A 25,969-nucleotide genomic window follows, 5' to 3' on the forward strand; every position below is an offset into this window, starting at 1 on the left:
GTATATTACATCTATACCAGTTTACTTGGAAGGATTTCCATGGTAAACTACTAATGAAAATAGCAATATATGGGATAAAAACAAAAAGTACCCCCCCAAAAAAGCCCTAAATACCAATCTTAAACACGTATATACTTATATATGATTATATAAGTATAGTCATTGTTAAATGTGCTTATCTGGGGTTTCAACCAGACTGAATGAAATAGCCATTATAAGACACCCCAAAAAAGAAGCCAGAACTATACCAGAATTATTTTCTTAGATTATCACTAATTACTTAGAGAAAAGGGAATTAGAGACTAATTCAGAAGCTATATGTCTTATGTTTAATTATTTATAAGAATGTATAGTAAACCATATTGACTTCTTACCAAAAAAGAAAGATCTCATTTCATTTACAAAGGTCTCTTTCGTTTGCTGTATTTAAGCCATTGTTTAATCTTTAGGTTTGGTCTCCCTCCTCCAAGTTATTCTTTTCTCTTTGATGGCTCATAGTATTGCTTTACTCTGTCATGTACATTAGGTTGTTGGGTTCTTTCACATGGTGGTCATCTGGTAGATGGTGAACATGATTTTGTCTTTGTGAGCAGGCTTCAAAGTAGTTGGCAAATATGTTGAATAAGATCTGCTGAAGGAATAGAAGAGAGATGAGGTAGAAAAAGCCAAGAATGCTTGTGTTGGAGACTTGAGCAACTAGAAAAATGTTGTCCTTTACTGGGATGGAGGAGACTGCATTAGGTATGAGAAAGAAGGACAGGTCCTCAGATTTAGGCATGCAAATGTTGAGATGCATCTAGTGGAGATATCAAGTAGCCTGGAGGCTACATGAATCTAGACTTTGGGGAAAAGGTTTGGGCTAGAGATACATATTTGGGAGTTGTCAGAATATAGATGGTATTTAAAGCCGTAAGACTGGGTGGGATAACCTTAAGAGTACATATAGGTGGAAAAAAGTTGTTGTCCAAGGTCTGAGTCCTGAGACACTTCAACATATACAAATAAATGATTGGATGTAAAGTATGAGAAGAAAGGAGTTAAAGATAACTTAGTTTTTGAATTGGGAGTAACTGGAAGGCATTATCATTCATTAAAAAGGCGAAAAAGAGACCTGGTTCAAGAGGAAGTGAAAATTTTAGTCCTTGACAGTAGGTTTTTTGGAGTTCTGTTGTTGTTGGGTTTTTGTTTTTGTTTTTCTTGGCTGCGTCACACGGCTTGTGGGATCTTAGTTCCCCGAACAGGGACCAGGGATCAAACCCATGTGCCCTGCAGTAGAAGCGTGGAGTCCTATCCACTGGACCACCAGGGAATTCCCGACAGTAGGTTTTGAAATAACCAGTCATATGTCTTCAATAGGCAATTGAAAGTAGAGATCTGGCCCTCAGGAATGAGTTGGTAAGAGAGCTATAATTTGGGATTCCTTCTCACAGGGGAGATAGTTGCAATCATGAAAGGTACTACAGTTACCAAGGAAATGAGAAAAAATTTTTGTAGCACATCAAGCATACAGAAAATCTACATTTTCGAGTAAGAGAGGGAAAAGAATCTGTAAAGAAGATTAAGTAGGAAAGATGGGAAGAGAACTAAGATAGTGCTGTATCATAAATGAAGAAGAGGCTGTATAATGGTAAATGCAGCATAAGGCAGAGAAGATGAAGCCTAAGAAAAAGTCAAGATGGCAGAAAGACGATAAAACTGAGTCCCAAAGAAGCTAAATGACTAAACAAAGGTAACACAGATATTTTTGGCAGAACCAGGTTTTGACCCTAGATCCTCCTGTATTTGTTTTTATATTATGTCATATACAGCAAGTACATAAAACTAAGGCAATCTCATTCAAATAAACTATGACATTACAAATATAAGAATAATCTCAATTATTCTTATAAAATAAAATTTGCTAGTAATTTTTAATAATAACTGAATACTTAATGAACAGTGATAGACAAGCAGCAATTCTTCATTCTTCATTCTAGGTTACAGGATGTGCATCTGTCACTTACCTTGTCGACCAGTGAAACCAAACATTATTGGAGAACAGGTAATCACATGGTAGATTTGTTTTTTTTAGACTTAGCTGTCCGTAAAGAAAGTGCAATTTTGAGTTGCTTTACGACTAAAATGTGCGTATTCAGCAATGAGTTTAAGATTTTGTTTACAAGGGCTTTCAGATTACCATAGTAGGAAAAATATGAAATGTATGAAAGAAGTTGCTGTATTGAACTTTTCATTTTAAAGTTTTTAATTTCAGTCAGATCACCTGCTCTCTTGTGTTCAAAAGGAAAATTAACCCACTTACTAATTTTGGAATGGAGATTTTTAAATAGTAATTTTTTTCTTTCAAAATAAATTTTGATCATGGAATAAGAGCCTTTAATTTCTGTGGGTTAGTAAATATCTTAATATGTGTCGATTCATACTCATCCTCCCTATGTTCTTCCTCTTACTTTGTCAAAGGACAGAAGGAAGAAACTTTCTGAAATCTCACTAACTTTTTTTTTAAAGTACATGTGTTTACTTTTAGGATAGATTTGACCTTTGGGGAATACAAATTGTAAAATATTTTATAGTGACACTATCCTGAATGCATATTAGTTTAATGGGTCCTCATTATTAACTTTCCTTTCAAGTCACTAAAAAAAGTAAAGAACTGGCGGGGGGTGGGGAACAAACATTTCTTAAGTAGTTAGAATAATGCTTAGTCCATTAACCCTATCTATTTTGAATATGATAACCACAATGCCATAAGGAACCTTGCGCAATGTCCTTGACTATTCTCTCCTTGCTCTATAATCCCGAGTAAACAGGACGTAAGAGTAAAAAGGCATCAAAAGCAGGAAGAGCTGTTGGAGTGGTGGTTTTGTTCTTAGCTAAATGAGGAACTATAAAGTGAGAATTTTTACTTGGAAAAATAGACTTTTTATCCTGTCTCTAACATTTAGTAGTGTGCTAGAACTAGCTCAATTTTCCAGAAATCTTGAAAGCTCGTTGTTAAATGTGGCCATCATCAAAAATTAAATTATATAAACTTAAAAGTAAATAAATTATATTAAAAACAAAGTTAATGAATACTCACAACTCACTACTTCCCATTTATTTTACATTTTACTTTTACCTGTGCTCTTAACGTTATTTATGTATTCTGTATCTGCACGGTGGCAGTGTTCTCTGGTATGATATTGCACATCTCTTCCCAAATTCACGTTCAGTGATGTCCCATTGGTAGCTTCAGATGTCACGGTTGTAGCTTGACATCGGCCATGGTAGAGTACATAAACCACAGACAGCTGCAGACACTACAACAGGGCTTTATTTTCCTGGAGAGCCAGTTGCTATACATCTACCAGCACATTGCTGCTAGTGTCATACCGTTTGTTAAGTGCTGCTTATAGAAGATAGAGTACAGTTATTTGCTGATTAGAATGAATGGAAAAAACTAAGAAATTAAACTTGTGGCCTATTGTAAAGTAAGATTAAAAAGCATATGTAAATATAGGTAAGGAAGTAAAAATCCTTTCAAAGTCACATGGCAAAATGAATACTATCTTCTATACGTTAAACTCTAAATACACTAACATACATAAATTTACAACATTAAATAAACTTTTCTTTCATTGTCTTAGTAACTTATTTATATATTTAAATTAAATACTCTGTTTGATAGATGTCCAGTAAAATGGGAGCCCATTATCATTGTATTATTTGTTCAGCAACAATCACCAGAAGGACGGATATGCTAGGACATGTTAGGCGCCATGTGAATAAAGGAGAGACTAAATCCACCTATATTGCTGGTAAGTTGAGCAATCTCATTAACATGTTAATAATTAAATTCTTAAACAATGGTCTAATTATTCTTTTCAGATATCAAGCAGACAAAATACAGTGACTTAACCAAATCATTTAGTTAACTACTAATCTGTCAGGTTTTGTTTTGTTTCTGTGAGACTCCCAACAATATTCAACTGTTCTCAATTTAACAGATATATTTAATATCTGGAATAGATATTAAATATGGGTAGAAAAAAGTAACTGATGTTCAAGTAAATATAGGTATCTTAATGAAAGACTATAGAATTTTATTACGAATGACGGCTCCTGTACCAATAACTGTGTTATACTTATTATCGAAAAACACTGGAAAAAGGAGGTAGAGTGATATATAAAGACTCTTTATTATCCTGAGTGATATCGGGTTATTAGTAGCTTGTTAATACTGAGACAGTTCCTTCTCAAGAATTAAGAATTAAGCCCTCCTGCCCTAAGGCATCCATTATATGTAATGAATTAACTTCTCTCTTATACGTCTAGAATGGTACTCTGGACCTTCCCTTTAAGAATTGAAAAAAAAAAAGTCACTAAAATAATTATTTGAAGGGCTTAATTTGCTCACAGAACCTGGTTTGAGAAAGGCTGATCTTGTGAGATATGTGACTTGACACTGTTGAGTATAGAAAGATATATAACACAACACTAGGAAAGATTACTTTTATTTGGCATTGTAGAAAGGGAAATATGGTTCCCATTTAGTTAACATTCTGATAGTAATGTTATCAAGAAATCCAAACATAGAGAATCTCAATTATATTTCCCCCACACATATTACATATGTTTCCTTTCTTAAATATTTAAAATATATTCACACAAACATCACTGTTTCATTTGGGTTTATAGCTAAATGATTCTAATGTATATTAAATATAGAATAATTTTTTTACATTAGCTTATAGCTGTTTGAATATAATTTGTGATTTAAAATCATAATTATGAGAAAGTGTTCTGAAGTCAAGCACATTCAGGAAATATAGTGACTCTTAGTTATCCATGCCGGCTAATGGAATGTAACTACACAGAAAGGTTAATTTTCTAATGTTTAAACCACAATAAAATATATTTAGCAACCAACCTATATAAACACAATGTAGTGTTTGATGAGTAATAAAGGTATTTTAGGATTTTGTACTATCTTCGGTTGATTATTCTTAACTAGGTATACAGATATATTGATGTGCTAGACAGTTAAGATTTTAAGCTGACAAACTTTAATTCACCAAATACTTAACTGAGTACTACTCTTTTCCAGAGACAGTGCTAGGTAGGTCAGTTTGGGGGGACTTTTTTGGCATCTACTCAACTGATTTCATTAACATGAAATATTATAAAGGAAGGTTATTTTTTTAATGTATATTGTTTTTGATATTTAGAATTATTTTGTATTTCACTGGAAATCTTTTTTTTTTTTTGTAATTTTAGCTTCTGCTGCCAAACCACCTAATGAAATTTTGAAAGAGGCAGACACAGATGTACAAGTTTGTCCCAACTATTCTGTACCTCAGAAAACAGATTCCTATTTTAATCCCAAAATGAAACTAAATCGGTAAGGTAAATTGAAAACAGGGTTATGGGATGTTTCAAATAATTACAGATGTACCTTTTCCTAATCTTTTTGTTTTAATATATTGAAACAAAACTAGGTATAGATTGAAAATCATTTATTTTATTAGCATTTTCTCAGAATGATTGTTTTCTCTCTTTTATTTTTCTGCCAAACCAATTTCTTTCTCAGAGAGTAAAACAGGTCTAACTTTATATAATTAAATGAACATGTTGGGCAAGTTTGTGGGCAAGTTTTATTTATAAAATCATTATTCATCGTGAATACTTGTTAATAAAACCCAATTTGATTTGTAGTTTAATTTCACAGATTTTTAGTTCTTGTTCTGTTAAGTAAGGAATATAATATTAGGTCTCTTTCCAAAATAGTTTGCATAGTAAATAGGAGCCCCATTTCTCACTATTCTTAAAATAAAATCTACAATGATGAAACCATGGTGCCGTAAAATTACTTGATTGTTATACTTTCTTCTAGGCAGCTAATATTCTGTACACTGGCTGCTTTGGCTAAGGAACGAAAACCTTTGGAATGTCTAGATGCCTTTGGAGCTACTGGTAAGTAATGAAGCCTTTTTGGAACCCCACTTTATCAGATCTGTACAGTATCTTTTCTTTCCCTTTTTTTTTCTTGTTGTTTAGCCACTTTGAAAACTAAGGGTTTGTTTATATCATGTGAACCTGAAGAGATTTTTTTCCCAGTTATATTGAGAAACAATTGGCATACATCACTGTACAGGTGTACACGTTTGAGGTGTACAGCATGATGATTTGCTTTACATATATTGTGAAATGATTACCACAGTAGGTTCAGCTAACATCCATCATCTCATGTAGATACAATACCATAAGAAGAAAAGAAAGAAGAAAAAATATTTCTCCTTGTGATGAGAACTCTTAGCATTTACCCTCTTGATGTTCCTATATAACAGTGTTACCTATACATAGTCATCATGTTGTACATTTCATCCCTAGTACTTATTTATCTTATAATTGGAAATTTGTACCTTTTGCCCACCTTCTGGTACAGTATCTTTTCTTAGGAAATTTATATGGATATCATATGTAGCAAAATATTTTGATATAAAAAAAAGATCCAAGGTAAATTTTTTTATTATGGAAAATTTTCAAATATATACAAAAGTAGAGCATATAATAAATGAATCCCTTTATATCCATCACTCACTTCAGAAATTACCAATTCATACTCAGTCTTATATATGTATTCCCATGCACTTTCCCTCATACCTCATTCCTCCATTCTATATCCCCATTATTTTGAAACAAATCACAGATCATTTCATCCGTAAATATTTCAATGGGATATGTAAAAGACAAGGACTTTTTACAATTAAAACCCATATACCATATCACACCTAAAAAATTAAGAATAATTCTTTAATGTCATCAAATGTTTAGATATACCTATTTCATAATTTTTTTTAAATTCAAATCTGAATCCAAACAAAGACTATATATTTCAGTTGTTTAGTATGTCTCTTAAGTCTCTTCTTAATCTATATTACCTTCCATCATTTTGTGTGTATGTGTGATAATTATTTGTTGATATAACAGGTCATTTGCCCTGTAGAGTTTCCCACAGTCTAGATTTTTGCTGATTGCATCACCATGGTTCATATAAGATGAACCATCACATGGTTCCTCTGTCTCTCATATTTCTGTAAATTGGTAGTTGGATCTTCAGGTTTGCAGATTCAGATAGGATATTTTTTTTTTTGCAAGAATACACATCTACTGCAATCAGCTATCAGTTGGTATTTGGTTGTCTCTTTTTTGTGATGCAGTAAATATTGCTTAGTCATTAGGCAGTGGGGTAAGGTGAAATTTTAAAGATTGAGAACATTTTTCCCAAAAGGACTTAACAGTAGAGAAAAGATAATGGAAAAAGTAGAAAATTTCTAAGAAGCCACTTGTACCTAATCCACATCTTACTTCTTAAAGGTTATAGGAGTGTATTCTTGGGAAGTTTGTACCAATGGGATGAAAGCATGACTTAGCTCTCATGTTCCTCTCCTCAGGGAGAACTAGTGGTGAAAAACATGGACTGTGGAATCAAACTGGCTGCATTCAAATCCCAGCTTTATAACGTGTTAGCTGTCTAACCACAGGAAATTTAAGCTTCAGTTTCCTCATCTATCTAAAGGAGGGTACCCACCATAAAATAATGTGAAGATTAGGTAAATTAATACATGTAAAGAAATTGGAACAGTGTCTGGTATATAGCAAATGCTATAAAAGTACTCAGTATCATCATTATTGTATTATTACCACTTCTACTACCATCATCATCATCATTAGTAATGTCTCTGTAAATATGGTAAAAGTGATGAAGTAGTGATTTTAAGCTGATCACATCCTCTGAGCCAGTTGGATTTTTTTTTTAATATTTGTTTATTTGGCTGGGTTGGGTCTTTGTTGCAGCATGCAGCATATTCATTGCGGCATGTGGGATATTTTGTTGCAGCACTCGTGGTGCGCAGGCTCTTCGTAGTGGCATGCAGGCTTCTCTATAGTTGTGACATGCGGGTTTTCTCTTCTCTAGTTGTGGCGTGGGCTCCAGAGCACATAGACTCTGTAGTTTGCAGAACGCAGGCTCTTCAGTAGAGGTGGGTGAGCTCAGTAGTTGTGGCGCGCAGGTTTAGTTGCCCCGTGACATGTAGGATCTTAGTTCCCCGACCAGGGATCGAACTCACGTCCCCTGCATTGGAAGGCAGATTCTTTACCACTGGACCACCAGGGAAGTCCCACCAGTCGTATTTTAAATTTGAATCAATTTTTACTCCTTTTTCTGCCACTGTCCCCACATACACTCAACCACCGATCTGTTCTAATTATTTTTTTATTATGACTCATACTCCTTTTCCATTCCATATCCACCAATGTAATGATTTTTGGCAATGATATCTCTCCCACCCAGTCTGTCTTGTATGTTATTGCAAACAGCCCTTCCTCTGAAACACTGAATTGATAATGTTACTTCTCAGTCAAAAAAATCATGCATCTTTATTGTCTAAATAGAGTTCAGCTTCTCAGATTGCAATTTAATATCCTCTATAATCTGACCCAATCTACTTTTCCAGATTTATTTCCCAGCATTTTCCCTGACACAACTTCTCTCTCTCTCTCTTTTTACATTCAATAAAATTTATTAAATGTCTATCCTAGACTGGGTACTGTATACGTTTCTTGATAGTGGAGTCATTTTTTTTCTTTTTTTTCCTCCAGTTTTATTGAGATATAATCAACATATAACATTGTATAAGTTTTAGATATACAACATAATGATATGTATATATTGTAAAATGATCACCAAAAAAAATTAACATCCATCACCTCACATAGTTACAGATTTTTCTTTCCGTTTTTATGAGAACTTCTGTGTTCTTCTTTCTTAGTCACTTTCCAATAAACAGTACAGTCTCATTAACTATAATCACCCTGCTATACATTATATCCCCAGAACATATTTATCTTATAACTGCAAGTCTGTACCCGTCCATATCCACCCAGTTCTCCCACCCTTCCAGTCTCCACCTCTGGCAGCCACAAATCCGATCTCCATTTCTGTGAGTTTGGTTTTTTTAGATTCCACATGTAAGTTAGATCATACAGTATTTGTCTTTCTCTGATTTATTTCACTTAGCATACTGCCTTCAGGGTCCATCCATGTTGTCTGAAATGTCAGGATTGCCTTCTGTTTTATGGCTGAATGGTATTCCACTGGGTATATATATATATATATATATATATATATACACACACACACATACGTGTATATATATATATATATACGTATGTATATATATATATACCACATATTCTTTATTCATTCATCCATCTGTGGACACTTAGATTGTGTCCATGTCTTGGCTACTGTAAATAATGATGCAATGAACTACTCTTTTTTTTACCTGAAATCCCTAAAACTATCATTTAAGTAAGATCTTCTCAGCCTTTTCTTTTTAATGTGCCTTGGTAAACTAAAATCAAGCTCATAGCAGTCATTTTGCATGTTTCCCCATCTCTGAAACGTGGATAGGGACTTCCCTGGTGGTGCAGTAGTTAAGACTCCGCACTCTCAATGCAGGGGGCCCAGGTTTGATCCCTCATCCAGGAACTAGATCCCACATGCATGATGCAACTAAGAGTTCACATGCCACAACTAAGGAGCCAGTGAGCCACAACTAAGGAGCCTGCCTGCTGCAACTAAGGAGCCTACGTGCCACAACTAAGAAGCTGGTGAGCCACAAATAAGGAGCCCACCTGCCACAACTAAGACCCAACGCAGCCAAATAAATAAATATAAAATGTGAATATTGGAACTTACTTCACAAGCTTGTTATAAGAGTAGGAAAATGTATGTAAAGACCATGGCACATAGTAAATGCTAACTTTTTACATTTATGAAGCACATGTAGGGAGAAGATGGTTAATACTTCCCGTAAATAGGGCTTTTTCTACTCCATATTGGCTAGGCTTGTGTCACCATCTCCCACTGTGTAGTGAATGTCCCTTATGACTCAAGTCCAATAGGAATAGAAAGCCTGTGAGAAGGGCCCTCTTGGTCTCAATTCCTCTTGGTCATTTGCTTACACATACAAAGTTGTTCTTTTTCATTCACAATGATGCTGTTGTGCAGTATTTGAAAAGCACTGATCCAGGAAAGTTGTTTTCATATTTTGGTGCATTAGGGTAAACTTCAGCAGGAGGAGTTCCAACTACCCATCTTCCCTTCACGTACAGTAACTGCACTCTTACTCATATTGTATATTGGGTTTCTCTGTAAGATTTTGTTTCAAAAAAGTATTCCATTGTAAAAAGAAAGAAAAAAAAATCCTACCAAAGCCCAAATAAAGAACATACATGGATATTTTATTTGAACATGGATTATAGAAAAGTTTTTTTACAAACTATTAATGGAAATCTGTTGGACACATTTTCTTGTGGTAAATTTTCTTCAGAGGCATTTTAGTGAGAAAGTAGAATAAGAATTACTTATGAAAGTATTAAGATTTTGAAAATTGTTTTTGTTGTTTATAAAATTATATTCTTTATTATTATACTACTTTTATTCTTTATTACAATTTAAAAACTCATTTTTCCTCCAATTTCTCCCAAGGGATAATGGGATTACAATGGGCAAAACACCTTGGGAATGCAGTCAAGGTTACAATTAATGATTTGAATGAAAACTCTGTGACGTTGATTCAGGAGAACTGCCATTTAAACAAACTGAAAGTGGTAGTGGACTGTAAGGAAAAGGAAGAGAGTGATGATATTCCTGAAGAAGGAGAGGAAAACTTTGGTAATATTAAGGTGACCAAAATGGATGCCAATGTACTGATGCATTTGAGATCTTTTGATTTCATGTAAGTGAAAAAAATTGTGTCACTTTCTAAACTGACTTGGATTTGGCGGGAGACGGGGTAGGAAGGGGGCCGTTAAAAATTAACATAGTTTGTCACTGTTTGTTTATTTAAATTAATAAAGTTTTTTGGCATTGGCCTAAGGAAAGCAGTAAGAACATTTTCTAGCATTTGAAATAAAATGCCTGGGTATGACAATTTCCTCTAAGCCTGATTTATTTTTACATGTGTAACCTATCATATGATCATTTTATTGCTTACTTTAAAAACATAATTATATATTTAAAATAGATTTATGAAGTCCTTTTGAATCCATGGAATTTTGTCATTAGAAATAATGACAATGGTATTATTTTGGATACTAGTATGATTTTAAATATGTCTGTATTCTTTGTGATTTTAGACACCTAGACCCTTTTGGAACATCTGTGAACTATCTTGATTCTGCATTCAGAAATATAAGAAACCTTGGCATAGTGTCAGTGACTTCTACAGATATCAGTTCTTTATATGCCAAGGCACAACATGTTGCCCGGCGTCACTACGGCTGTAACATTGTCCGAACTGAATATTACAAGGAGCTAGCAGCCAGAATTGTTGTAGCTGCAGTGGCAAGGTACCAAATGGCCAACAGTGTACCTTGTCTGGGTATATGATAAAACGAAATAATATTACAAGAAGTGTTTATTTCATTCTTCAAAATATGCACGAAATACAAATTCCGTATTCCATATATGTAATCTTGATTTGTTTGGTAATCTTAAGTTAGAATTTGATTTGAAAGCTTGTGCCTAAAATAGTTTACTCTTCAATTTAAAATGTTATTAAAATAATTAAAGTACTAAGAAAGGAAATATTGAAAGTTAATTTCAAATCAGTTTATTTCAACAATGTAGGGGACAGCACCATGAAAAGGGAAAGCAAAGCCTGTTTTTAGATTTAGAAACAATCATTTTTTGTCCATTTCATCTTTTATTTATGTAGTTTAAAAAAATGATGGCTTATAAACTTGATTCAAATCAATACATACAAAGTTTAAGTTAGTTTAGAACTGTAGAGGGAAAACTAAGTACATAAATGGTGTATCAAGTAGAATTTAATCCAAAAGTATATAAAAGTAATAATGGCAAGGACTTTGCTTATTCATATTTCACTGACTGTTCAGTTCCTGCATGTAGTTAGTACTCAATAAACATATACTGTTTAGAGGAAGCTTTTATAGAAAAAAGTAGATAAAAAGAAAGAAAGATGGTTGTGATGACAAGAAACAAAGTGACACTGAAAACCAGAGAATGTTGAGAAGATTTCATAAGGGAAAATGTGTAGTTACTAAAATCCTGCCAAGCATCCTATATATCCTGTGTTTCAATTTGTGTAGAAGTTATAGTAATGATCTTTTAAAATCACTGCTACTAAGAATTGAATTTTCCTTATTTTCCCATAACCCATCCATAGTTTAGTGTCCAAGTTAGTACTGTCAGTATAATGCCAAACAAAGGAAAATGATAAGCTCCCAAAATAACTTTAATAAATTTTTCCAGAGCTGCAGCCCGATGTAACAAAGGCATAGAAGTACTGTTTGCAGTGGCTCTGGAACATTTTGTATTGGTTGTTGTGAGAGTTTTGAGGGGGCCTACTTCTGCAGATGAAACAGCCAAGAAGATTCAGTACCTAATCCATTGTCAGTGGTGTGAAGAGAGAATTTTTCAGAAGGATGGTAATATGGTAGAAGGTAAATTCAAGTTTCTTTTGACTGTATATTCAGTTTAATTTATCTATAAGCCTCCAATGAATAAGCCTTTATCACATCCCTAATTATACATATTGTTGTCCTTTGATTTTAAAGATTACAGTGCTAACTTTATTTCCTATACTGGATTTCCTTTCATCAACAGACAAGACATTCGTGTGAGTTCATTAAAATCATTTACTCATCATAATTAATGCTCTTTAGCCCTGCCCTCTGTTGAAACATCTAGAAATAACTTAGTTTCCAGTGTCACTAATTTTAGGAACATTAAGTCAGATTACCTCTTTATCTAGGATGTTTCAAATCATTAATTCTATAAAAATAATTTTCATGTTTCTGACTGAATATAAAAGCCATCAGTTATAAAATTCATTCAGTAAACATTTATTGAGCCTCTACTATATGCCAGGCCTGGGGAATCAAGGAAAAAGATGTGGCTTGTGCCCTCATCAAGCTGTTTCTATTTTGCTTTTCTGGGACATAGAGTTGCCCATTGTTTTCTGTTAGGTTCTTGGCATTTTTTAAATACGGATTTTTAAGAACTCCTTTATATACTAGAGTTTAACCCTTGTGATATGATACGATAGTTGCAGATATTTTTTCTCATTTTGTCACTTGTGTTTGCATCTTTTTTTTTTTTACGTTTTCATGCAGAAATTTTTCATTGTTGCTGTTGTTAAGTTAATCAAACTTTTAATGTACTCTGGATTTTGTCTGTAGTTGGAAAGAGCTTTCCTATCCTATATTATTCAAGGGAGGTTATGTTTCATTGAATAGTTCACGTCTTCAGTGATTTGAGACTACCATATTTATCTTATACTAAAATCCCACATGTATTTGAGTTTGTTTCTGGATTTTCTATTCTTTTCCAGTGGTTGGATGTTCATACACCTCTATCCCACTGTTTTGATTACAGAAGACTTTTAGTGTTGTTTAATATCTGTTAAGACAATCCCTTCTCATAGCTCTATTTTCAGTGTTCTGACATTGGATCCTTTGTTTTGGCTTAACAAAAAATAAATAAATAAACCAGTTGGTGGTTTATCTTGATCACATTAAGGAGGATAGAGATATTGTTACAGTTCTGAAGCTTCCTAAGAACCCAGTATGCTTTTCTTTTGTCCAAGATTTAATACTTTTGCTACAGTGTTAATTGATAGTAGGAATGGAGGGCATCCTGTCATGTTCCTTGTTTTAGTTCCCTCTGGTGCTTTCCGATTCATACTTGAATCTGAGATACCTATCATTTATCATGTTGAGAAAGTAACCTTCATTTACAATTTTACTATGTTTTATCACGATGTTGAATTTTGTCACATGTTTTTTCAGCATCTGTGGAGGTGATTATATGGTATTTCTCCTTAGATCTATTAATTTGATTGATTGTAATAAAATTTTCCAATATCAAATCATTCTGACTTTCTAGAATTAACTACTCTGTCAGGAAGTATTCTTTTATTATGGATTCTGTTTACTAACTTTTTAAAGGAGTTCTGTTTCAATATCATAAATAAGATGGTATATAGTTTTCCTTTTTAGAATAATTTTGGTTGGGCTTTAGAATTAGTTTAAATTCCCTTCAAAAAGAATTTGGAACTTTTACATTTTTTTCAATGCTTGGGAACAGTTTAGCTAGCATCAGAATTATTTGTTCACTAAAGGGTTAATAGTATTCACTCAGCTTTTCTAATTTATTTGCATAGAGTTGAGCCAAGTGTTGTCTAATGATTCTCATTTCTTTGGTTTCTATGGTTATATTCTCCTTATTTTTTTAAAGTTTTAGTATTTGTCCTTTCTGCCCTTTTCTCTTAACTATATGAGATACTGACTTATGTAGTCTGTTGTTTATTTTCTTAACGTTTACTTTTGTAGTAGCAAATATGTGTATGTTTCTGTAATTTGGATTTATCGGTTTTAAGTAATATACTTTGGCTTTTTGCTAACATAAATGAGGTAATAGCCTGCCATTTTCCATTTTCCCTTCCTAATTTTTGTCCATTATACCATTTTTATGTTATATGTAACATTTATATTCTATTTTGCCAGTATAATCCACACATTAAATATATTCAGTGCTCATCATCAGTGTTCTTGCCATAATTTCTTGAATTATGTGTTGGTTGGCTAAATTTAACTTTCTGAGTTTAGTCAAGAGGGTTCATGGGGAAAATACTCTTTGATTTCTTGCATGTTTAAAGCTCCCTGTTTATAGCTTTATACTTAAAAAGTTTAGAGTTTGAGTGCCTTGTCAAAATTCTTTTATTGTCTTCTATTACTGAATATTATTGTAACTTTTCCTTCTTTTATATGACATAATTATTTTGCCTGGCTTCCCAAAGGAATATTTACTTTTGAAATACTATGTTCTAACCTTAATTTTAGGATTTTTCCTAATCATGGCATCCCCTTTCATCATGTAGCTTCAAATATCCTTTCAAGAAAGCTTTCTTAAATATTTTTTAATTCTAAAATTTGTCTTACGTTGTACTATTATGCGTGTGCTCTCTTCAACCTGTCTTCTTTAACTATCATTTTATCTAAAAATATTCATATATATTTATAATTGTTGTATCATCTTTGGCTCTTTTGTCATTATGAAATGTCTGTCTTTATCCCTGATATTTATCTGAAAGCCTATAGTCTGATATTAATACAAATACCACTCTCATAGTTACTATTTGCATAATATATTTTTTATCCTTTTAGTTTTAATCTGTGTCTTATTAGATCTTGCTTTTTTTATCCAATCTGATTGTTTCTGCCTTTTGATGAGTGTTTAGACCATTCATATTGAATGTAGTTATTAAAATGTCTGGCTTTTCAGCACTTTTACTATTTGTTTTATATGTATCTCATGTCTTCTGTGTTCCTCCTTTGCTGCCTTCATAGTGTTAAATATTTTTTTACTGTGTCATTTAAATTAATTCCTCTGTTGGTTTCTTAGCTATGTTTTTTCCAGTTATCTTCTTAATGGTTTCTCCAGGGATTATAATATATACCTTTAACTTATCTTGATCTACCTCAGGTTAATACTGACTTAAGACTGGCAAAATGTGGCAGCTTTGCTCTAATATAATTCTATTTTTCTCTCACCTCCTGTGCTATTTTTGTCATATGTTAATTACATCTACAGACCCAATCCAATAATATAGTATTATTTTTTAAATCCTATGAGTTTAAAAGAAAATTAAGAAAAGAGACACACACACATATCTTTCATTGTTACCCACATAATTACCTTTCCAGTACTTTTTATTCCTTCCTTTGGATTCAAATTACTCTGTAAAATTTCCTTTCAACCTGAAGAACCCCCTTTAGTATTTCTTATAGGGTGAGTCTGCTACAACAAATTCTCCTAGTTTTTGTTTACCTGAGAATGTCTTTATTTCACCTTCTTTTTTGAAGGATAGTTTTGCTGGATGTAGAATTATTGGTTGATAGTTCTTTTTTTTCCTCTGAGCACTTCAACTATGTCATTCCAGTGCCTTCTGGCCTCTATTATTTCTGATTAAAAGTCAGCCATTAATTGGTTTTTTTTTGTTTTTAATTAATTTATTTATTTATCTATGGCTGCACTGGGTCTTCGTTGCTGTGCGTGGGCTTTCTCTAGTTGCAGCGAGCGGGGTTTACTCTTCGTTGTAGTGGGCGGGCTTCTCATTGCGGTGGCTTCTCTTGTTGCGGAGCACGGGCTCTAGACACGTGGGCTTCAGTAGTTGTGGTACGTGGGCTTCAGTAGTTGTGACTCGTGGGCTCTAGAGCGCAGGCTCAGTAGTTGTGGCGCACGGGCTTAGTTGTTCCGCGGCATGTGGGATCTTCCCAGACCAGGGCTCAAACCCATGTCCCCTGCTTTGGCAGGCGGATTCTTAACCACTGCACCACCAGGGAAGTCCCCATTAATTGTATTGTTGTTCCCTCATACTTGATGAGTTATTTTTCTCTTACTGCTTTCAAGATTTTCTGTGTAGCTTTCAGCAGTTTGATTATGATGTGTCTGAGTGAGTCTCTCTGTGTTTATCCTACTTGGAATTCAGAGCTTCTTAGGGCCCTAGATAATTGTTTTTTATCAAGTTTGGGGCACTATCTTGCTTCTCCAACCTAAACCTTTATCACTTCAAACTGAAGACAAATATCTTCTGTAATTACTAATCATGGATTAGAGGAGTTATATAATCGTAAGCTGCTTCAAGTAGTTTCTAACCAATCCCTTTAACAGTTGTCCTAGAGCTACTCTAGTGCCATTCGTCCTTGCTTTTTAGGTTCATATAGCCCCTAGGCTATTTCTGCCTTTAATAGCTATTCTCCCCAGTGTGGTTTTCTTCCAGTAGTATGATCTCACAGCTTGTAGGCTTTCAGAAAGCACTGAATGATTTGGGATGTGTGATGGCTCATCTTATTTTCCAGCACTATTTAGGAATTTTTCATAAAAATATATTTTCTATCATTTCTAGAGATTTGGAATAAGAAGAGAAGACAGGTTTAAATGCTCAGTCCACCATCCTAATCTTGGTTTCAATGCAACATAATCAGAGGAGTTACAGAATCCACTCTGGCTTTTTAAAATATAGATTTCATAAATATCTTTGATGAAACTTTGGAAAGTTTTGGTCCTCCTGGATAATTGGTTTAGTGCCCTATGGTTTCTTTTCTGTTTTTTCCTAATTCAGTTTTCCTTTATGTAAGAAATAACAGACCTCTTCAGTGTTTAAAAGGGTATCAGTAATGTGAGTTTCCCTCAATAAAAAAGAATCTCAGTGTTTTTTACCTCATACCCCGGTGTTACTGACAGTGTTCCTGCCCTTAAAATTATGAATCAGTTCTTTCTTACATGGAGTTTATTATCCTTTCATATCTCACCATGTGTGTTTTACAGTATCGACAAGTAACTAAACTCAAATACACTCTGTTCAGATTTGATCCTGAATCCATAAAAACCTAACATCTTTCCCTCTCCATCAGAAGTGCTTCATGTTGCTGTATAATTTTGGACTGTTACTACAGTGGTTTTTCTTTTTTTTAATATTTTTTAATTGACATATAGTTGATTTACAGTGTTATGTTTATTTTTGCTGTACAGCGAAGTGACTCAGTTATACACACATATACATTCTTTTTTATATTCTTTTCCATTATGGTTTATCCCACGGGATTGGATATAGTTCCCTGTGCTATACAGTAGGACCTTGTTGTTTATCCATCCTAAATGTAATAGTTTGCAACTACTAACGCCAAACTCCCAATCCATCCCTCCCCCTCCCCCTAATTAAACATTTTAAAGGATTTTTTACTTAATAAGTTGCTATAAAGCAATATGATTTGTTGTCTGCATTTTGTTTGTAATCATACAGGACTTGCAGAGTGTAAATGATTATGTCTTTCAAAAAAGTCAGGTCACTTAGAATTTTTTATGTTTATCAATTTGTAATACATAATTTAAAAAGTCAAATAGTTCCATAAGTCTTATTAATAAAATAATGATATCTGCCCCACTCCCTAAAGTCAACAGCTAAAACCTCATAGCTGTTTCTTCTAATATTTAAAGTCTTTAATGTTTAGTGTCTTCCCTATTTCTAAGTAGCATGCTTATACTGCCTGTAACTTCCTTTCATGGAAGAAGAGTATTCAGCATCTCAAGCCAGCCCAGTCACATGCATGTAGTTCTCCTCTCCAGTGTTGGCTTAATCAATATTCAGTGTTTATATTTTTATAAATACAAAAATATTGTTCACAAGTCATATTGGTTATGTATTACTGTGTAACAAATTACTCCAAAACTTAGTGGCTTGAAACAACTTTTTATTATCTCATAGTTTCTCTGAGTCAAGAATCTGGGTATGGTTCAGTTGGGTCCAGTAGCTGAGGATCTCTCACAAGGACACAGTCAAGGTGTTGGCCAGGGCTGCAATCATCAAGGCCTGACTGAGGAAGGATCTGCTTACAAGCTCATTCACATGGTTACTGCTTGTCATGCAGTCCTCTTCATACTCACAGCATAGCAGCTCACTTCGTTGGAAGGATTAAGCAAGAACCAGAGAGAGAAAGGAAAAGAAGGAAAGAGAAAAAGAGAGAATATTGCCATATTCTAGTCACTAGAAATGAGTCTCTAGATCCAGTGATCTCACATTCAAGAGGAAGGGATTATAGAAGGGTATGAATGCCAGAGACAGGAATCATTGCTGCCTATCTATCTTAGAAGGGTGCTACAACACAGATGAACCAGTTAATATGCTGTAATAACATTTCTTTTTTTATACAACTCTTTGCTTACTCTGGAATTAATTACTATGTATTTGTCACCTTTTGTGTATATATACTTTTCATAATCCATAATCCAATTTCAGTGTTCCTGTGATTTTGGTTAAGAACATCAAGTAATCTTTGGGTTTCATTTCATTCCCCTGGAGACAGTCCTCCTGCTCTAGTTTGGGTTGTTTTCTAGGTCTTCTGAGAGCTGTTGCCCTAGGGCTTCCTTTTAGACCATCATACTGGAAATTTTCTTTGGCTTTCTCCTTCTGAAGAATTTCCTATATCTTAAATCTTATGTATTTTCCACTTTTCCTTCTTTACTTTCGCCTTTTGAAACTACACTTTTTCCCATAGCTTCCTGAGAAGGATTGCATGGCCAAGTATAGAAGCCTAGGTTGGAAATCGTTTTTCCTCAGAATGTTTAAGATATTATTCCATTGTCTCTTAGCCTCCAATACTGACAAGTCTGCTATTGTTATTATATATATGGTCCTTTGTGTTTTTGTCTCTGAGTGCTCCTAAAATATCTCTTCTTAACCCAGTATTCTAAAATAACTTCATTTTGTGTGTGAATTCATCTTTTTAAATTCAATGTGCTGGACAATCTGTGAGCCCTTAAACTTGAGTTCTTCAGTTCTGGTAAATTTTTTTCTATTATTTCTTTGATAATTTTCTTCTCTCAAAATATCTCTTCTGTCTTCCTGGAACTCATTTTAGTTATATGATGGATCTTCTAGATTAATTCTCTAATTTTTTTGTATCTCTACTATTAATTTATTTGGCATTTAGTTCTACTTTATAGATTTCCTTGAGTTTTATTTTCCAACTTTCCTGCTTAAATTTGTCATACTTGGTTTATTTCCAAGAGTTATTTCATATTTTTTCATTGCCCCCTTTTTAGTAGTATCCTATTCTTGTTTCAGAGATGTAAAATCTAATCTTACCTCTCTAAGACTATTGATTATAGTTGGGTATATTTTATATTTTAGGGAAGGATAGGATTTTTGTTTTGCTTATTTTTGTATTGTTGCCATTATTTTGTTTTAGTTCTCTTTCCTATTTCTCTCTTGTAATTTTGTTCTCTGTTGTAGTATATCTCAAATGTCCAGTGGTCTTTAGTTTTCCATGCTGAAAAGTTATGTGGAAGTACTTGCGGCAGGGCTTATAAACAGATAGACTTTACTGTAATGAGAACGCAGTCTGCCTTTTCACTACAAGAACCCCCAAATGCCAGTCAGTCAGTCAGTAAGTGTGTGTGTGTCTGTGTGTGTATCTCTTTTCTCTTGGATTGGTAAGTATTTCTACAGAGGAATCTTGCAGTCTTCTATCAGCTTTCTAGGAACCATGTTGAAGAAGGAGACTGAAAGGTCTTAACATTTGTACAGACTTTTACTTAGTCCCTTTTCATATGTCTCCTCACTCTTAACTGTGACTAATGTCCCTGGTCCCAGATTCTCTGCGGTTGAGCCTCACCCAAGATTAACTTACTCTTTTGGGATGGGGAAGATGCAGAAGCCTAACTGTTGGTATTAGAGAAGATCCACAAGTCTTAAAATTTTAAACGAGGCCTTTTTTTGTGTGGTACCACCCTATTCCCATCTTCAGAGACCATCAATACCTTCAATTCTCAAGCCTTTCCAGGTCCCCCACACCAGTGGGCTTGCTGTTTATTGGTAGCCCTTCTACCCATTTCAGGCTTAGGCTTTAGCTTTCTCTGACCTGCTAAATCCCCTTGTGTATGTCCTTCCCACTTCTAAAATTTTATTGACATTTCTCATCATCTTTTGTCATCTCCTTTACCATTTTATTTATCTTTGGGGTTTGAATTTTATTCCTTTGTTCTCATTTTAATAACGCTTTAAGAAACAGCAGAGATAAAGTATGTGTTCAGTCCATTGCATTTAAATAAAAGTCTCTAAATATGTTTGAATTCCTTATCTGGAATTACCTTCATAGCCTGTTTTACCAGTGACATAGAAATACTAGTTTTCTTTTTTTACCCCTTCATTTTTTGCTACTGGTAACTTGAAATGATAGCCCTGATCCTTCAAGATGCTGATGCTAACCAGGCACTGAGAAATCTTAGGTGAGGGGCTTGAAAAAAGATATAGGTTTATATGATGGGAGCATTTTGCAAAATGCATCAGGAAACAAACTGACTAATACAAATTTATGTCTGTGCTGTCGGCGGTAAGTTGGTGTGACTGACAGAACCGTAACTGTAAATCGCCCTAATTTCAGTAACCCTGCCTGTAGTATTTGTAGTTTAGTTATTTAATGGTTTCAGGGAGAACTTCTTGAATATATTAATATAATAACTGAGGAACATCATGCTCAACAAAGCTAAGGTCAATGATAACCACACCTTCTTTTAAGGCTGAAAGGTAGACCTAGGAATGAACAATGAAGGAAGCCTTTAAGTAAATATAAGATTTTACAACTGTGCATTTTGCCATTTAATTGCATTGAATGACAGAGTGATATCAGATAGCAAGAGGTTATAGACCCATGTCCCTACCACCATAATCCTGGGTTCTGGATATATCTAGGACCCACTGATCAGATGAGGCCATTCCAAGAAAGTGAATGATCAACCCAGGAATGGCCTGCGGGAACTCAGAGAGAGTCTGATTTAAAATGACTATTCTGGGTCTGAAGTGAACTGAAAAAGTCCATGGTAGAATATCACCCTTTTTTGGAAACTAAGAATAGCTCTCGTACCTCCCCAGTCACCTTGTGATTACATCAGGCCCCTCATTGCTCTTTAAACTGAATTAGTTTCTTCTAGTCTAGATTTTTGGGGCTGAATATGCATCGAGCCTAGGGAATAGAGTAATTCATTTTCTTCCCAGTTACGGAAGAGTTAACTTATAAGAAATGTCTTTATTTTGATGGGATGTTAGTTACCAGGGTATATACATTTGTTAAAGCTCATCAACCTTTTCACATAAAATGTATACATTTTACTGCGTGTAAATTATATCCCAATCAGTTGATTTTAAAATATGGATATCTTGTGGAATTTACAAGACTTGCTCCTACTTAAATTATTTCAGGTAGTATATACTGACTAAAAGCTATGCCTCTAATAAGTCGTTTGATGTGGATTTCTACATCTTTCTTAAGCTTTAATCCTCTGATCTATACAACTGAGATCTTAACAGTACCTACTTCAGAGAGTTGTAAGGATTAAATTTTTTTAATGCATATAAAATACTTAGCACAATACCTGGCACATAGTAGATCCTCAGTATATTGTAGCTGCAAATTATTGTTAATATAATACTTACTACTGTTTACATTGTCAATTCCCCCTTGACTTCTCTTTTTATTATCTTTTCACAGAAAACCCATATAGACAGCTACCCTGTAACTGTCATGGAAGCATGCCTGGAAAGACAGCAATAGAACTTGGACCTCTATGGTATGTGCCTAAGCATAATATATTCAAAACTGATATATGTATTGATTGTTTACTTTTGATTATGTGTGGTAAAAGACAAGCAAATTAAGGTTCAATTTTTTTTTAAGTATAGGAAAATAATTATGATTCTTTTCCCCCTATGAACCTGAGGTGTTTTGTTTTCACATTTTTCTATATCATTATTCTTCCAAGTTCGTGACAGGGCTAAGATGCAGTAGGATCAAAGAGAAGCCTAGCTGATCTGCAAATAATTTATTTCTGCATAGTAAGAATGAGGCTTTTTTCAGGTAATAACTATAGAACTAGGGTGTGATTGTAAAGTGTCACTTTTATAGACCAGTCAAGTAATATATTAATAAAAGATCTTTGAGGAATTTAAGTAAGAAGGGCATGTGAAAGTAAACGTCTGCTTTTGTGTTAGGTAAAGCTGTTTAGACAGGACACAGCTGCAGATATTCAATGTATGTGTGCTTTTGCATCCTTAGTAACTAGTTATTGTGTTTTTAATGCCTTAAAGTTGAATTGCTTTTACTCAGACACCTTCCCATAAGCGTCTGTTACTAGATATTCTTGTAGAAATTTGAGATTCCTGACAGCATTGTGACAAGAATCACTGCAAACTTCAACCTCATTACTTTACCAGGCCAAGGTTTGGCCATCTACTAAGCCTAAAAATTAACCTAATAGTAAACATATTTGTGCTGATACCCATTATTTTATCTTCATTTCATGTAAATACTTGTAGATTAAGAATGACCTGGCCAGCCTTACCTTCTAGTACTCTCTTACTTATATCACACATTGATCCTACTCACTGATCTTGGAACTAGGGAAATTAAGAACAACAGGTTGCTGGATCCAGAAAGATCTAGCCCAACTCCTCCCTCATTTTACAGATGAGAAAATTATGGCACAGTGTATTTAAGTGCTGGCTAAAACTGACCCCCTAAAATTTAGTTAGTAGCACAGGCAGAGCCAGAACTCAGGTTTTCTGACCTCCAAAACTGAGGTCTAAACTGTGACTTAAGATTTTCTCACTTAAAGCCATTGTTCATGTCTTTACACTCATCCAGGCTCTTACCCCTTCCCCACCTCCAGTTTAAATTATACATCCTCTTTGAAGTTTCTCCTTAAGTGTTTAAACCCAAAATAATCTTTAAATTGTCTTTTAGTAAATCTTATATTGATCACTCATTTGACACTTAAAATCACGTATCCTTTCATAATTTGCTAACCTTAATAGCTTCTCTTCCTTGAGGATATACTTTGTACTAGGGATCGTAAGTGTACTACTATCTCACTTAACTCCCATAACAAGTCTGTCAGAGGTTTTATTTTCCATATTATGATGAGGAATGTGAGACTCAAAAGCAGTAGTTATTCAAGATTTCATAGCTAGTGAGTGGTGGAGCGAGGACAGGAATTCAAGTTTATCTGACTTGGAACTGATATTCTGTCCATTATACCTGTGACTCTCAAATTAAATGGGAAGCATATCAGACTCAGCCCTGAGCCATTTCTTAACTACATCACCACCTGCATATGTAATTCTCATGTATCTCACCCTGTCCCACCATGTATACACTGGAATTAAGGTTTACTATTACTGGAATATGCATTGTGAAAACCTCTGCCTTACACTATGTCCCTGTCTAGATTCTGTCTAGATTTATAAGCTTTCATAAGGTAAACACTGAATTTTATACTTTGGTATATCTTACACCTCTGTGTACCACAGGACTTAAACACCTTATGAGGGCTCAATAAATTTCTTGTTGACATAATGTGAATAAAATATCCTTGACTAATCCCACTAGCTTAGAGAACTGACATGATAAAAGGTGTGGGCAAATTATCTTACTTGTTGTTAAATTATGAAGACATTTTTTTTAAAGAAAACATTTCTCAAACCCAATTCTATGTTCTTTTTTCAGGTCAAGTTCCCTTTTCAATACTGGATTCCTCAAAAGAATGCTATTTGAATCTCTTCACCATGGTTTAGATGACATTCAGACCCTAATAAAGACATTAATCTTTGAGTCAGAGTGTACTCCTCAAAGTCAGTTTTCAGTTCATGCACCTTCAAATCTCAACAAGCAAGGTGACTAATTGAACACTAATTTACTAGCTTACAAATTGGTTATCAGAAATATCCCATCTTTTTATCTTTATTTGATGTTATAATCAAAAGCAGTATAATTATAAGTTGTGTGCTTTAAGTAAATCCTAATGAGTTTCATCATAATCCGGTTAACTTTTTTTTTTAATTGCATAGTTTTCTTCAGGTTTATATTAGGGGCATGAAATAAATAATGATTTTGTTAAGACAGATGTATTTTTTAAATTTTAGTAGATGAAAAGAACTAAAAGTCTGTTGTGATTTTATTACCCTACATCCACTTTCTAGAGAGAATTCTGAGATCACTCAGAATAGTGTGGCCAAAAATTTTGTAATATCCATTAAGACATGGACACTAGCTTTACATTTATCACTCAGTAAAGCTAAGTTTTTTCTCCTTTGTTTTATCTGGCTATTGATATAAGGGTGGGCTTGTTAGACATCCTAGCATTGTCATGAGTCATTACAAGAAGCAGCTCTTATTAAAGGATTAAAAAATGAATTCTTGTAGCCTGTTTTGGTCACAGAATCTCATATTCATAAAAGCAGTGTGCACAGAATTAAGTAAGCTTTTATTTAAACTTCGAATTGTTGCTTACTGTTATTCTGTAAAATATTTTATCATTTCCATTTGTTTTTATTTAAGAAGAATATGGTGTATTTATTAAAACTACAGATGATACCACAACAGATAATTACATTGCACAAGGTATGTATGTATATGTGTGCGTATGTATGTGTCTGTGCAAAAGGGCACATAGCAGAAGGATAATTGGAAGGGAAGAGATTGCTTTGGTAGCGTACTTCAAAATGCATTTTCATATTACACCAACAACAAAATTATAATCAACCTTGTTTATCTGGCATTTGCACAGTTCAAGGTTTCTATTAATGTGTACTTTGTTCACATCTCTAATATATGGTGATCCCCTTGCAAGAGCTATAAGATCTTAAAGAACCATATGAACCAAAATAAGATCAAATTATATTTGATAAAGGTTATAGAGTTAAGATTAAATTTTATTCTAATTCTTATAAACTTTCTCATCAACATATGATTTATAGGAATTCCATTGATTAACCAGAAGACCCTATACTCTGGCCATAAGAATTTATTACGTGGCCTTTCTTACAATTTGGGGTGTGTGCATACTTTAAAATTTACTTATATTAGACACTGCAAATTCATATCAAAAGGGTGTTAAGATTTATAATGTCAGTGCCTTAATGTCTAAAGTTTTAAAAAGACAATGGTAGATTCTAAATGTGTTTTGTATACAGGTAAAAAGAAAACACAGTGTTAAGACTGAAAGAACAGAGGACTATAATTACAAGCTATAATTTTGTATTAGTTGCTCAACATTTTAGTGTTGATCTTCAAAGACAAGAAAATTTCAACTCCTGCTAATAGCTTACAGTTTAGTAATTACTGCATACTCTTGCCAACAGTCATGTTCATTTGGCATCTTCAACTAATTAGCGAAGATTCAAATCACTTAAATGATTTATTCTCCTTAATTTCTCTGTTGGAGGAAGAAAAAGGCATTATGGTATACTCTGAAGCACATTAGATTTAAGAGCATCATTCTACTTCCTTGTGTCATTTGTTGTATAACCTCAGCCAGGTCCCCCACCTTCAAAAGAGTTGTCATAAA

At 33.9% G+C, this 25,969-nt stretch overlaps 2 protein-coding genes across 9 annotated transcripts in view; one reads left to right on the top strand and one right to left on the bottom strand.

The window, feature by feature from the left end:
• TRMT1L (tRNA methyltransferase 1 like) overlaps positions 1-25,969 on the top strand; it is a 36,684-nt gene that overhangs the window by 7,355 nt on the left and 3,360 nt on the right. For 3 of the 6 annotated variants that reach the window (XM_030873048.3, XM_030873051.2, XM_060295364.1), the window contains 10 exons: positions 1,977-2,041; positions 3,665-3,794; positions 5,254-5,377; positions 5,870-5,949; positions 10,532-10,781; positions 11,182-11,394; positions 12,320-12,510; positions 22,117-22,195; positions 24,130-24,296; positions 24,961-25,023. In XM_030873048.3, the coding sequence (XP_030728908.1) occupies positions 1,977-2,041; positions 3,665-3,794; positions 5,254-5,377; positions 5,870-5,949; positions 10,532-10,781; positions 11,182-11,394; positions 12,320-12,510; positions 22,117-22,195; positions 24,130-24,296; positions 24,961-25,023 (1,362 nt within the window). Of the gene's footprint in view, positions 1-1,976; positions 2,042-3,664; positions 3,795-5,253; positions 5,378-5,869; positions 5,950-10,531; positions 10,782-11,181; positions 11,395-12,319; positions 12,511-12,624; positions 12,687-22,116; positions 22,196-24,129; positions 24,297-24,960; positions 25,024-25,969 lie in introns of those variants that run through there. The other 3 variants (XM_030873049.3, XM_030873053.2, XM_060295363.2) reach the window with 3 other exon arrangements.
• Positions 4,535-25,969, bottom strand: part of RNF2 (ring finger protein 2) — a 101,536-nt gene continuing 80,101 nt past the window's right edge. Inside the window, exon 9 of one of the 3 annotated variants that reach the window (XR_009563262.2) lies at positions 4,535-8,110. Coding sequence is in view for 1 of the 3 variants with exons in the window: in XM_060295368.2 (XP_060151351.1) it covers positions 8,102-8,110 (9 nt within the window). In the remaining 2 variants the exon portion in view is untranslated. The remainder of the gene's footprint in view (positions 8,111-25,969) is intronic. The other 2 variants (XM_060295367.2, XM_060295368.2) reach the window with 2 other exon arrangements.

Source organism: Globicephala melas, chromosome 1, assembly GCF_963455315.2.
Source record: "Globicephala melas chromosome 1, mGloMel1.2, whole genome shotgun sequence".
Classification (NCBI taxonomy): Eukaryota; Metazoa; Chordata; class Mammalia; order Artiodactyla; family Delphinidae; genus Globicephala; species Globicephala melas.